General features: G+C 46.0%; 1 protein-coding gene across 1 annotated transcript in view; it reads right to left on the reverse strand.

Annotated features, from left to right (window-relative positions):
- Window positions 1-4,062: 4,062 nt before the first annotated feature.
- The window catches only part of CELSR3 (cadherin EGF LAG seven-pass G-type receptor 3), a 39,884-nt gene continuing 30,780 nt past the window's right edge, over window positions 4,063-13,166 (reverse strand). Inside the window, exons 32-37 of the mRNA XM_036739623.1 lie at window positions 8,759-8,874; window positions 8,368-8,541; window positions 7,715-7,930; window positions 6,688-7,011; window positions 5,958-6,492; window positions 4,063-4,444 (exon numbers count right to left, since the gene is read on the reverse strand). Coding sequence (XP_036595518.1) covers window positions 4,417-4,444; window positions 5,958-6,492; window positions 6,688-7,011; window positions 7,715-7,930; window positions 8,368-8,541; window positions 8,759-8,874 — 1,393 coding nt within the window. The 3' untranslated portion in view covers window positions 4,063-4,416. The remainder of the gene's footprint in view (window positions 4,445-5,957; window positions 6,493-6,687; window positions 7,012-7,714; window positions 7,931-8,367; window positions 8,542-8,758; window positions 8,875-13,166) is intronic.

Raw genomic sequence — 13,166 nt, forward strand, 5'->3', positions numbered from 1 at the left:
CTTTCTTGAAACTGAGTCCAATTTGCATGGCCCAGACAGCTGTCCCAAGGACAGACAGTAGTATAAAGACAAATGGAATATCCTTTTAATATTCCCAAGATTCAGGAGTGGGTACAGAAACTGTAAGTGGGAGCTAAGTGAAATGACTTCACCCTAACTCAGAGTAGGAACCTGTCTTGAGCAGGGCAGCACCATATGAGGCCCTTTGTTGGTAGGGTAGGGCTGTGGGACCCTTTGTAAAAGGAGGAGTAAACAGCCTGGAACTTCGACACTGGCAGCCTACATTCCAGGTAACCTCACCACAGATCAGCAGTTAGAAGTGTTGACACCATCTCTTGGGAGAGAAGAAACTGCCTTCTGTGGAAGCACAGCTAAAGAGGAAAAAGTCCTGTTTGTAAGTGTACAGATCTCTAGGGTAGAAAAAAAGGAGTGTTCTTGATTCTGAAAAGGCAGCACTCAGGTCTAAGTCTTTTCTGTATCCTTTACTGCATAATTAGAACCCATTCTATGTTTGATACTTCATGAGCCCAAGTGCTTTCAAAGGGACTTTGTGCTGTCGATAGAGGAGTGTTACTGACATTTCCAGACTCTACCAGGTAGGGGCAAAGAGAAGTTTATGGGCCCCTGAAGTATACCTTTTGTGTCACAAACAAGAATTAGTTCACTAAAACCCTCAAATCTTGTCACATAAAATGATGTCTAGCTACATAGATTTTTTAAATGACTTTTTAAAAAGCTAAAAATAATTTACATTTATCCCAATTAAATATAATTTTTTTTAGTTCTAACTGTTCTAACCTGTTGCAATGTTTTTGGATCCCAATTCTGGTATCCTTTATCACCCTGTTTATTCACTAGACTTTGGTTCCGAATGTCACATTGCAGTGGAAACAACCCTGGAGTCAGATCTTGGTTCTAATACTGACACCACCACTAACTCAATGTGGGGAGTCAGTTCTCAGCTCCCCCATCTATAACATTAGAGAGTTAGAGGAAATTCTCTTGAAGGCTCTTCTCTTCTCTGCAAGCTGATTCCATAATTCCAAATATACCTCCCAGCTTTGGATCATCTACAGATTTGATGAGCAGGTTTTTTCATGTTTTTACCTAGTGGAAAAGGCATTGAATTTGGAGTCAGATCACCTGGATTTGCATTCTAGTTCTGCTACTAAACTAGTTGTGACACTGGGCACTTCAGCTAGTTTGGGCTTCAGATTCTTCCCTTGTGCAATGAGAGGTTTAGGCTAGAAAATCTCTAAGGTTTCCTCTACTTATTAATCTATTACTCAGTGAGTAGAGGTCTAAAAGGAGAAAAGTAGCAGAGATTATAAGACATGAAGGACTGAAGGGTAAATCCAACACAGGAGAGGGAGCTTAGCAGAAGCCTGGACTGGGGTTTTCTGGGGTGAGGAATGGAGCTAAAAATAGTTGAGGATTCCTTTAGGAGGGAAGTCCTGGTTCAAAGCCCAGCTATCTCTGAAGCCAGGTCACTCCTGGCTTGGAAATCTTAGGCTGCTCCAGGCCTTGGCACTATGGTTAGAAAGCGCCCAGCACCCGTACCCACCCTCCCCTTTTTCTCTCCTCAGGACAGATGGAGGCTGAAGCTGTTTTCTATAGAAGTTTATTCCCAACCTCCTCCCCGGGCTTTCACAATTTATACAGATAGGGAAGTGGCTGCTGGGGAGCTGGAGAGGGAAACAGCCTCCCCCTTCTGTGGCTGTCTACAGAATGGGAGACATGGAAGGACAGTACAGAGGGCAGGATGTGTAGTGGAAAGAGCAATGACTCGATATTTGAGCCCCAACTCTGTCACTTATTAGCTGTGACCTCGGAGAAGTCATTTAACCACTCTGAATGTCTCCCCTCCCTGCCCCCCCACCATAAAAAGAAAGTGGATTCCATGATCACTGAGGGCCTTTCCAGCTCTGAATCATATTTTCTCCAAGGAATCCCTCAGACCTGATCCCCCACTCCAGCCCAGGGCACAATCAGCACTGGAGTTCGGGAGTATGAAGGTGAGCTGAATGGGTGACCAGGGATGTCCCTGGAAGGGGGATTTGGCACTCATAGGTGACTGAACTTTTAATCTCCTTGGCAAATGGTGGCACCCCACTCCCAATTCTGCACTGTCCTGTTCAAGTAGGAGGAAGAGCCTCCTTCCTCTAAGGACAAAGACACCCTTGTTCTCCATGAGCCAGGAGTACAAATGCGCTGGGGCCTTTTCAGTGGTTTATGGAAGTAGGGGGGAATGAATGACCTTTGGGCTGACAGACATTTAGGGGAAGGAGCAAGCGCACAGCCCCAGCTTCAGATCTAATCTGGGGATCCTCACATTTTGTTCTTCCTAATCCCTTATGTCTCCCTCACCCCCAAATGTAAACAAAGTAACTTGAAGTCTAAAAATTCTAAGTTGTAAACAAAGTAACAAAATCCAAAGAGCTTAACCATAAACAAAGTTAAAAAAGTCGAAGTTCCAAATTGTAAACAAAGTCCCATAGTTCCAAAATGTAAACAAAGTAACAAAGTCTAAAATTCCATACTGTAAACAAAAAAACCCCATTTTATGAAAGAAACCCTAACAAGTATGTTTCCTCTTTTTAAGAAAATATAGAAGACAGGAAGAACTGAGTCACCAGAGGACTAAGCCTGAGGGATTTCCTGTAAACATAGTTAGGGGAGGTAGTCGTCCCCGGTTTGTACCCCCATCTAACCATAAATAGCCTGGCAGAGGGGTGGGGGGAGGGGAATGGGAAAAATCAAACCACCCCATCCCAGGCTATTCATTCCTTCCCTCCTGTTCCTAAGGGAGGGGAGGGATGAACCACTACCCCCTCCTCCTCATAGTGTAAGGGTCTCTCCCAGCTTGGCAATCCTGGGGGGCAGGAGGAGGACACCATGGAATGTATCTGAATAAAGGCCTGGCACCCCCTCCCCCAAGGGGCAGAGCCCTTCCCCCCACCCCACCCCAACAATCGAGGAAGGCAAGCCTTGCTCTGTAAACATTATGTCTGCTGCTTGAATAAATATTAAACTCCGCTTGGGCCCGGAGGGTTATAAGGCAGTAAATGGTGGGAATGGGGGTTAGGGTGACTCCACAATACATACATACATGTAGCTTAGTGTGGGGCCTGGGGATGGTCTGTGTTTATCACCCCCTCCACAAGCTGAGTCTAGGACACATTCCTCCCTAACCTAAAGGCAAGGAAGCAGGGTCCTGGTGCAGGGGAGAAAAGTTCTCCCCTGCCCTGTCAGGCTCAGTCACAAGAAAGGACCGAGGCATCTGCTCAGCCCAGGAAGGAACCACCTTCCATGAATCTCTGTCCTGGGAACAAGCAGGCTCTAGAGGTCTGGGCATATTCCCCTCAGGAGGAGTTTGGCTCTCAGGCCACTAGGGAAGAAAACAAAATAGGAAGTTATGGTTCAAAAAAATCTTATGAGCAACAATGTACATGTGAGGAATGGGAGAGAGGAAGGTCAGACACCTCATCCCCACCAGCTTCTGAGATGAGAGAAAAAGGGCTGAAGGGGGAGGCTTCTTTTGCAGGGGGCCCAGCCTCCAGGGAGACCCTGAAGAGGAAAGGGAGAGCCCCTCAAGGGCAGGATAGGAGTGAGCTAACAGGAGAGGAGTGTGAAAGAGCCCTGGATTTATAGCCAGAAGACGTGGGTTCAAATCCTGACTCTGCCAGTATGTAACCAACCTGTGTGATCTGAAGCAAATCATTTTTTCCCTCTTGATAAAGTGGGGAGGGGGGGAATTAGATGATCTCTAAGGTCCTTCCCAGTTCCATGATGATTCTATGGTATGGTGGAGCTTAGGAGAAAGGGTATATATGGAGGACTTAACAGGGGTAAGGGAAAGACTGATGGAGCTGAAGAAAGGATCATTGGCACCAGGGGGACAGGAAGAGGGGGCTAAATGTGGAAAGATGGAGCCTGAGGGATGGATGGAGGGAGACCACAGACCCTGCTAGCTCCTCACTTTGTCCCAACCCAACCACTTTTCCCCAGACCAGACCAGCTCAACCTAGCCCAGGGAAGTCATGGGACAGAAAAGGTTAAAAATAAGGATAGACATCTTTCTCTCTGATTACAAAGGTACAAAATATATAAAAGTCCTCCCAGGCCCTGGCCCCTCCCCAAACACGCACCAGCATGCACACTCATGCACACACAGTGCCCAAGTGTTACAGAAAGGAAGATCCAGTTTGGGATGGGCCAGTGGGAGCCCCTCCTCTCACAAGCGAGTGGGTCTCAATATAGGAGGAGAGGGGGAAGGGATCCTGGCACCCCCAAACTCTCCTCTGTCTAATCCAGAGCTGGTGGAAAGGAGAGACCCCAAACTTATGTTGGAGATGTCTTCAAACCACCTCCCGCTCCTTTCACTCTTTTCACTCCTCCTTTGCCGCTGTTCGCTTCTCAGGAGTGGCCGTCACTTCTTGTGACTCTGCAAAGGACAGAAGTCAAAAAGGTGAAAAAATGTTAGAAATTTCCCAGGGATCAAAGCTCACTAGTCATAAGTGGTCAAGCAAAGTCACTGATGAATGGTCAGAAATCAGGAAAAGGACTTATTAGGAAATGGACAAACAAATTAATGGCATAGAAATGTAATGAAATATTAAGCCCAAGAAATGGTGAAATGGACAGCTCCATAAGAAACTGATGCAGAGTAAAGTCAGCAGAACCAGAACAATTTATACAATAACAACAACACAAAGAAAAACAACTCTGAAAGACTTGATTAATTTTGTTTGACTATATATATATATATATTTCTAATGGGTTTTGTTTTTCTTGCTTTCTCAATGAAAGGGGAGAAGGAGGTGAGAGGAAGAGACTTTGTAGCTGAAAATAAAACTGGATCTTAAAAAAGAAGAAAGATGTGAGAATTCTGATCAATTCAATGATAAACCACAATTTCAGCTGACCAAAATTCAGGCATGCTAACCCACTCCTGGCAGAGAGGTGAGACACTCAAAATGCACAATGAAACACACATTTTTAGTGTGCCACACATTTGGCCAATGAGAGAATTTGTTTTGACTATACATATTTGTTTTGAGGGCTTTCTTGTTCTTACTTTCTTTCATTCATTCTTTCTTTTTGGTTTTTGTTCAATGGGAGAAAGGGATATAGGAAGGAGAGTGGGGAAAGCCTGTTAACTGAAAAATTAAATCTAAAGAAAGAGGTCAGTGGAAGGTCAGGTTGATTAATGAAGTCACTGGCAAGGAGACAAAGGTTGGTCAGTTCGCTTCTTGCTCCCTAGCAACACTAGGGCCTCCTCTAATCTCTCTCCTCTTCTAATGTGCAAGCCTTGTCATGGACTGTCCCTCACCAATATCCACCTCCCATTTTTGACAGCACTCCAAACTCTGTTTTGGATCCCTCTTCTCTCCTTTCTTCAGACTTTTTCCTGATAGCCTCATCAATTCATATGGGAGGTAGAGACTGCTCCCACACCTATATATCCCATCTTCCTCTTCAGAGTTCTAGGCCTGCATTTCCAACTGCCTGCTGAATAATAACAGCAGCTTACATTTAAGGTCTGCAAAGCCACTTAAAAGACACTTAGTGTATCTATCATGACTCTATCATTAAAACATCCCTCTACAAGCAACATGCCCTAACTGGAACTCATTACCTTAAACTTACCCCTTCTCTCAGCTTTCTGATTTCTATTAGGGATCACCTTCTTTCTAATCACCTAGGCCTAAAAATCTCCAAGTCATCCCTGACTCTCCCCTCTCCCTCATCCCTTATATTCGGTAATTGCCAGATCCTAGCTATTATACCTTTCAAACTATCCCCTAGAATAGAAACTTCAGAACAGAAAGGGACTTCAGAGGGCATGGTATCCATCCATAAATATCTTTTGGAGGGAGGAATGGATGAGTGGGTAGGTGGCTGAGTGGATGAACAGATGCACATAGTGGTTCAATGGCTCTTGGTCCCCTACTTACTCTGAGTCTGGCGACAACTCTGATATACTATGGGATGTAGCTGAGCGAGGTGTGGAGTGCCCTGGTGCTGAGGCTGTGGCAGAAGGCGTAGCGGTGGTATGAGGGCCTGAAGGCGTACTGGAGGACTGCACAGAAGAGGAGAGAGCTGAGGAGTTGAAGGAGGCCAGAATGGAGGAGAGGATGTCTAATTGTTCAGTGGAAGGGGCCCTGCTTGGACAAGCCGCCACATTCTCCCTTGATGGGAGACGCCTAGAGAGTGGTTCTAAGTTCTCCCTTGATGGATGCCGACAGGGCCTCATGTCCAGCTGTTCTGGAGAGTTTGAGCTCCTAGCTAAACAATCCAGCTGTTCCCGAGACCTCTGACTCGTAGGCAAGAGCTGGTCTCTGGAGCCCCTGAGGTGGGGCAGTGGGCTTGGCCACTCCTGAGATGCCCCAGAGTCCAAGGGCTCCCTGGACCCAAACCGGGTGGCCAGGGCATCTAGATGGTCCCTGGGTGGCTGCCTTCGAGGCAGCGTGCTCCCCCGGAACCTTGGCTCTGGGCCACCAAGACAGGCTTCTAGATGTTCCCAGGAGCCATGTCGGCTGCTGGAGCTCTCCAGATGTTCCCGGGAGCCATGGTGACTGAGAATGGTCTCCAGATGTTCCCGGGATCCATGGCGACTGGGAATAGTCTCCAGATGCTCCCGGGAGGCATGGCGGCTAGGGATGGTCTCCAGGTGTTCTCGGGAGCTATGACAGCTAGGGACCCTCTCCAACTGCTCCCGGGAGCCATGGCGACTAGTGGAGTACATGGGAAGAGGAGTGGCCTCCTCCAGCTGTTCCCGAGACATCTGCCGACGAAGCAGCAGATCCAACTGTTCCCGAGAGGAGTAGCGACTAGCTGGCTGGGAGAGGCTACCTGTGCCAGAGTAGATGCGGCCATAGGAGGCAGCCGGTACTGCCCGGTGGCCCAAGGTAGAGGACCGGTACCAGGACAGCTCAGGAGCCCCTCGAGCACTGGTGGAAGGGAGCCCATGTAGAGCCAATGGGTATTGCAGCCGGTTCTTCAGTATACCTGAGGGTGAAAAGAGTATAAGCTAGTGGCAGCTAGGGGGCATATATGCCAAAGGGACAACAGGCCCCAGAAGACTACTTCAGGAGGTGAATGTCTAGATGTCTATCATCCCCTCAAAGGCAACCTGGAAGAAGATACTTTCAGGGAATGGGAAACAAGGTTTCAGAGGCACTATGAGAATCCCAAGCATCTTCAGGGAGACATCTGGCAGGGTATCCCAGAGATTTCTGAAGGGTACTGGGGGGAAGATCTGATTTTAGGGGAAGTTCCAGGGAACTCTAGGAGGAGAATTTGGAGTGAGAGGACCCAAGGATCCTTAAGAGAAAGTCAAATCTAAGAAATCCCAAGAAGAATCTAGAGGTAAGTGCTTCCAGCCCCCTTTGGAAGCTGATGTTGAAAGAGAAGATTGTTACTAAGAGAGTATTAGGGTATATGTGTGGAAGCAGGGGGGGGGGGAATCTGAGGGAGTTCCAAGGGAAGAGCCTGGGTGTTGGGTCTGGGATCCCATGGAGGAAGTCTTTGGAAGGGCACCAGGGACAAATCTTGAGCCAATCTGTAGGAATCCTGAGATAGACGGCGTAGGAGGTCTAGAGAAGGGCCTATGGGTCATAGTGTATGATCTGGTACGAAGAGGATACCCAAGAGAAAGATGGGAGGGTTCCTGAGGGTTAGTGAGTTCTAGTGTGCTCTTCAATCCTCTTACCTTTCCTCTGTCGCTGGGTGTGGCTAAGCTGGGTGTGGCCGATTGTGTTCTCATCCCCACTGGTCAGTGCCAGTTCAGTCTGGTTATTGTTGGCTGCATCCTTGCTGGTATCCAGCCCCAGACGACGCTCAGATCCCCAGGTCTGCAGGGAGCAGGGATGTACCTCACAATCCCCCAGGGCTGGCCAGTAGGACAGTAGGTCATTACCATCCACATCTGCAGATGGGGGATTTCAGTTACACTCTGGCCAACACTTCCTCATGACCCCTATCACATCCCCTTAGCCATGAGTATAGCTCAGCTGAGGGAAGCTAAGCCAGAGAGGAAAAACAATAGTCCCAAAAGCGACAGCCATAGATGGAAAAAGGTCATGGATCCATAGGGGCCATATAAACATCCTACCAATAAAATAATAACAGGGATTGATGAGGTGGGAGGAGGGGGGAATGAAGGGGATTGAGAAGGGGGGAGGGAAGGTGAGAGAAGAGAATTGAGACTATAACTTGTTTGTTATTATAAATGATTTGAGGGAGTTCAGAGGGTTTTATGAGAGCATCTGGGAGTCAATGGTATCTTTGGAAGGCCTGTGGGAAGCATTTGGGAGTCACTGGGGTCACCTTCAGAGACCCCTGTAGAGGGAGGTCAGCAGTCACCTTTGGGAGTGCTGCTGGCTGGGTGAGTGAGGAGCCGTTCACTGTGGGCCGCCCGGCGAAGAGGGTGCTGGAATCGGCCACGGGGCCGGACATTATCCTCGCTCTCTGAGGATGGGATGGACAAACTGCGATCTTCTTCCAGGGACAAGTCACTGTCTGAGTCTGAGTCCATGCCTGAGAGACAGTGGACATCAGAAGTGACCAGTTGAGAACAGGGGCTAGAACGGATTTGGAAGATCAGGAGTAAAAGGGAACTGGACAAAGGTACCAGGAAGTCTGAGGGAAAAAACGGCATTCCCAGGGGTGCTTGGGCTCTCTCAGGCCTGCTTCTGATAGATGAGCCCTCTAATTACAAAGCACTTCCCGAACCAGCCATTCCCCAAAGGCCTACCTCCCCCAGCATCTCGATGGAACATGGCCACATCCAGGTCTGTGGGCCCACCATGGGCCAGGAGACTCTGGTCAGTGTGGTCAGCAGCTGAGCCATGTTTTGCCAAAACATTCTCCCTAGAGGACAGAGATGACAAGTCATGATAACTGATAAGGCTGACCTATTGTTTTCAATATTCCTTATCTTCTTAGCAAAGGCCTTATCAGAAAATCCCAGAATAACCTCAGCACAGAAGGAGCCTCCAAGGGCATCTGCTCACCTGCTGCATCCCATGTCTGAGGAGACCTCTCTAAATCAGAAAATCTGCTCTCTCCTTAGGCACTCTATTCTATTTTAGAACAGCTCTAATTGTTAAAATGTTGTCTTTCACATCAAGCCGAATATTGGAAGGCAGCTATCAAGTCAAATAGTATTTATTAGGCTCCTAATATGTATCAGGCACTGTGCTAAGTGTTATCATGTGTCCCCCAGAGCCACAGGTTCCCCACCCCTGATAAGTCTTCTCTTCTCTAGGCTAAACATCTTCTTTTATTTATTTTTAACCTTCTTTTCTTTTTTTTTCATTTTGAGTTCCAAATTCTTTCCCTCACTCCTGTCCCTCCTCTACCCTCTGAGAATGCAAGCAATATGACAGCATATCTCCAAGTCTTTCAGGTATCCTTCATATAGTATGTTCTCCAGGCCCCTGACCATCCAGGTTCGCTTCCTCTACAGCTTCCTAATATCCTTCCTAAAACATGGCCCATAGAATTGGACCCAAAACTCCATCCACTGCAAGATAATTTTTTTTTTTTTTACTTCTGAGAACCTGTCATTCTCTACAGAGTCTGTTCCAAACCTTCTCCTATTTCCTTGAGCCTGAATGAAACTTCACCCTCTACACATTTCAGTAGATAACCTTACTTCCTCTTTACTAAAAAAAGATTGAAAAATCACTTGCTGGGAGCTCCTTCATCTCTCTCAAGTCTTCCTCTCAACTACTCTGTCATTTATGATAAAAAATGCTATCCACCTCTGGAGAAAGAACTGATGGAGTCTGAATGCAGAGCAAAGCATACTATTTTTACTTTATTCTTGGGCTTTTTGGTCTGTGTTTTCTGGCTAACGTGGAAATGTTCTGCATGACTGCACGTGTATAATCTGTATCAAATTGCTTACCTTTTCAGGGAGGGAGGGATGGATTTAGGGACTCAAGAATTTTAAAAGATGATTATTAAAAGTTTTTGTCTACATGTAATCGAGAAAAAGAAAATCATACAGTAAATGCCTGTCTTGTCTCCTCTCATGGTCCAGTTTCACAGTGTTAGGTAGTCTTCTTCCAAGGCTAAGCCCTCCATTTTGTGCCCTCCCTTCCCATCTCACTCTAGACTTTGCTCTATCCATTTTTCTCTTTCTTCTCTAATCTCTGCTTCTCACTAGCTACTGGTTCCATTCCCTCTACCTTCAAACATGTCCAGGCCTCCCCTATTAAAAAACAAAACAAAACAAAACATTTATTTTCATTAATTCCATAGATATTTTAGACCTCTTGTTCTTCCAGATGAATTTTGTTATTATTTTATCAAGCTCTGTAAAATAATTTTTTAATAGTTCGATTGGTATGGCACTGAATAAATAAATTAATGTAGGTAAAACTGTCATTTTTATTATATTAGCTCAGCTGATATTAGCTGATATTTTTCCATTTATTTAGATCTGACTTTACTCCAAAGGACTCATGATGGAGAGAGCTATCTACATCCAGAGAAAGAACCATGGAGTCTGAATGCAGATTGAGGCAAACTGTTTTCTCTCCTTTTTTTTTCCTCTTTTGTTTTTGGTTTGGTTTTTTTTTTTTTTTTTTTTGGTTTTGTTTCTTCTTTCTCATGATTCATTCCATTGGTCATAATTCTTCTTTACAACTTGACTACTGAGTAAATAAGTTCAATGGGAAGTTATATGTAGAAGATATATCGGATTCCATGCTGTCTTGGGGAGGGGGGAGGGGGGCGGGGAGAGAGAAAATCTGGAACTCAAATCATGCGGAACTGAGTGTTGTAAACTAAAAATAAAAAAATCTTAATTAAAAAAAAAACAAACATCTTCCCTGAAGAGCTTGTCATCCTTTTAAGCTACAATTCTCTTTCTGTTTTCCTTAATTGCCAGACTTGTATAGAGTATTATACTCTTGCACCCTTTCTCTCATTCTCTTCTCAGCCCCCTGTTGTCTGGCTTCCATCCCTACTATTCAAATGAACCTGCTCTCTTCAGGACACCTCTCTCTGTAGACTTCCTCTTTCCTAATCAATAGTCCCAATGGTCTTTTTTTTCAGTCTTCATCTCCCTTCAGCTCCCTAGAGGTTCTGACATTGCTGACCCCCACCTCCTCCTGGTCTCTATGTCTTCATATGTCCGTGTCTTCATGTCTATGACCGTCAGCGAGACCTCAGTCATGTTCTCTCCTGCATCTCTCTACCGAATCTCCCCCATTACACATACAGGTCATTCCGACCCTCCAAACCTTGGTTCTACTTTGCTGCCCCCTCCCTTACGAAAAGAAGGTGTGACTATCTGCGTAACACACCCACACAACTGGAGATCTGAAATGTTCTCTGATTGGGAGAGAAGGGGCTAATCAAGGAGGCATCAGACTTGATGGGGTCCAAGGAAAGAAGTGCTGGGAGAGGGCTGAGGAGTGCTTTTGTGCTGGGCTTTCTCCTGAAGTAAAATAACATCCCCTCCTTCCCCTTGGGCCCATCCTACCTAGCTTTGGCAAAGTGATCACCGTAATGCACCATGGTGACCTGCTTAAAAGACTTCAGCAGCTCCCTACTACCTTAAATGGTGAACTATCAGTTCTTAATCCTGGAATTCAAAGCCTCCCATAGCCTGGCCCATCTTGCCAGTTTTATCTCCCACTGCTTCCTTTTGTCCATATCCCACTGTTCCCCAACCTCTTTCTGACTTTTGGACCTTGGTATACATCGTGCCTCATGGCTAGGGTGATCTCACTCCCAATCCCCCTCAATCTCTGTTGAAATATCCTCTTCAAAGGCCCTGCTCAGGAGCTGCCACCTTCATGAAGCCTTCTTTGATTCTACTACCCCCATCCCTACCTTATCCCCAGCAAGACTAGAACTTGTGTCCAAATCTCCTCTCCCTACCAGATGGTAGGAGGCAGTTACAGTACAGTGCAAAGAATATAGGAACTTGTAGTCGGAATCTGGGTTCAAATCCTGGTTCTGCCACTATGTGAACTTGGGTAAATCACTTCCTAAACTGAGCCTCAGATTTCTAATCCATAAAATGGGGATGATACTTTTACTACTTTCCTTAGAGGGAAATTATCGAGTGAGATAACACATGTAAAGTACTTTTAAATCATAAGGTACCATACAAATGACTAGGTGGTGCAGTGGATAGAGCACTGGACCTGGAGTCAGGAAGACCCGAGTTCAAATCCAGCCTCAGACACCAACTAGCTGACCCTAGGTAGGGTACTTAACCGCTATCTGCCTCAGTATCCCCACCTGTAAAATGGGGGGGTAATAATAGCACTGATCTCCCAGGGTTATTGTGAGGATTAGATGAGGTAATTATGACGCATTTAGCACAATGAGTGGCCCATAGTAAGCACCACATAAATGTTAGCTATTATCATTTATTATTACTTCCCAGGGCAGTTGTAAGGATCAAATGAGATAACACGTACGGTGCTCTGCAAACCTTAAAGAACTATATAAATGCCACCCTGTTGTTGTTGGTGGTGGTTTTAGTTACTGTTATCATTTCAAGCCGTTTGAAGGGAGGGAACAGCTTGTTTTTTCATCATTGTATATGCAGTGCCCAACACAGGCCTGGGCACATTCATGTATACTGAACTGAATTGAGGGAAAGGGGGCTCAGAGGTAAAGCTGTGCAGAGAAGTAGTAGGTAGGTCACCCAGGTGGCTAACCCCATGGCCAGACGGGTCCCAGGGCTCTCTGAATTGGCTTTTACTTTCTTTGTCCTGGACAGTAAATAATAAAAATAACTTCTATTTGATGGTGATTTAAGGTTTACACATATAATATAATTTGATTCTCACCATAACCCTGGAAGATAATTAATACAATCAATACCCTCTCTGTTTGATAGATGAGAAAATGGAGGCCCAGAGAGGGGAAGTCATTTGCTCCAGGATGGTAGTATATAAAGCCTTTGTAAAAATCCAGACTGTGTCTCAGGCTGAGCTAAGGGGACAGAAGGAGACTTTCCACATTTCGGCCAGGAAACCGACCCAGGCCCTTCCTCAAGGAAGCCAGAGTAAGAATTCCTGACCGAGTAAGGGATAGGAAGAGATAACACTGGACGTTCTTCCAAGCCTCCACTCTGAAGTCTAAGAACGCCTCAGGGCTCCTAATGTTTCTCACACTCTGCTCTGGTACAG

This window comes from Trichosurus vulpecula, chromosome 9, assembly GCF_011100635.1.
Source record: "Trichosurus vulpecula isolate mTriVul1 chromosome 9, mTriVul1.pri, whole genome shotgun sequence".
NCBI classification, from domain to species: domain Eukaryota; kingdom Metazoa; phylum Chordata; class Mammalia; order Diprotodontia; family Phalangeridae; genus Trichosurus; species Trichosurus vulpecula.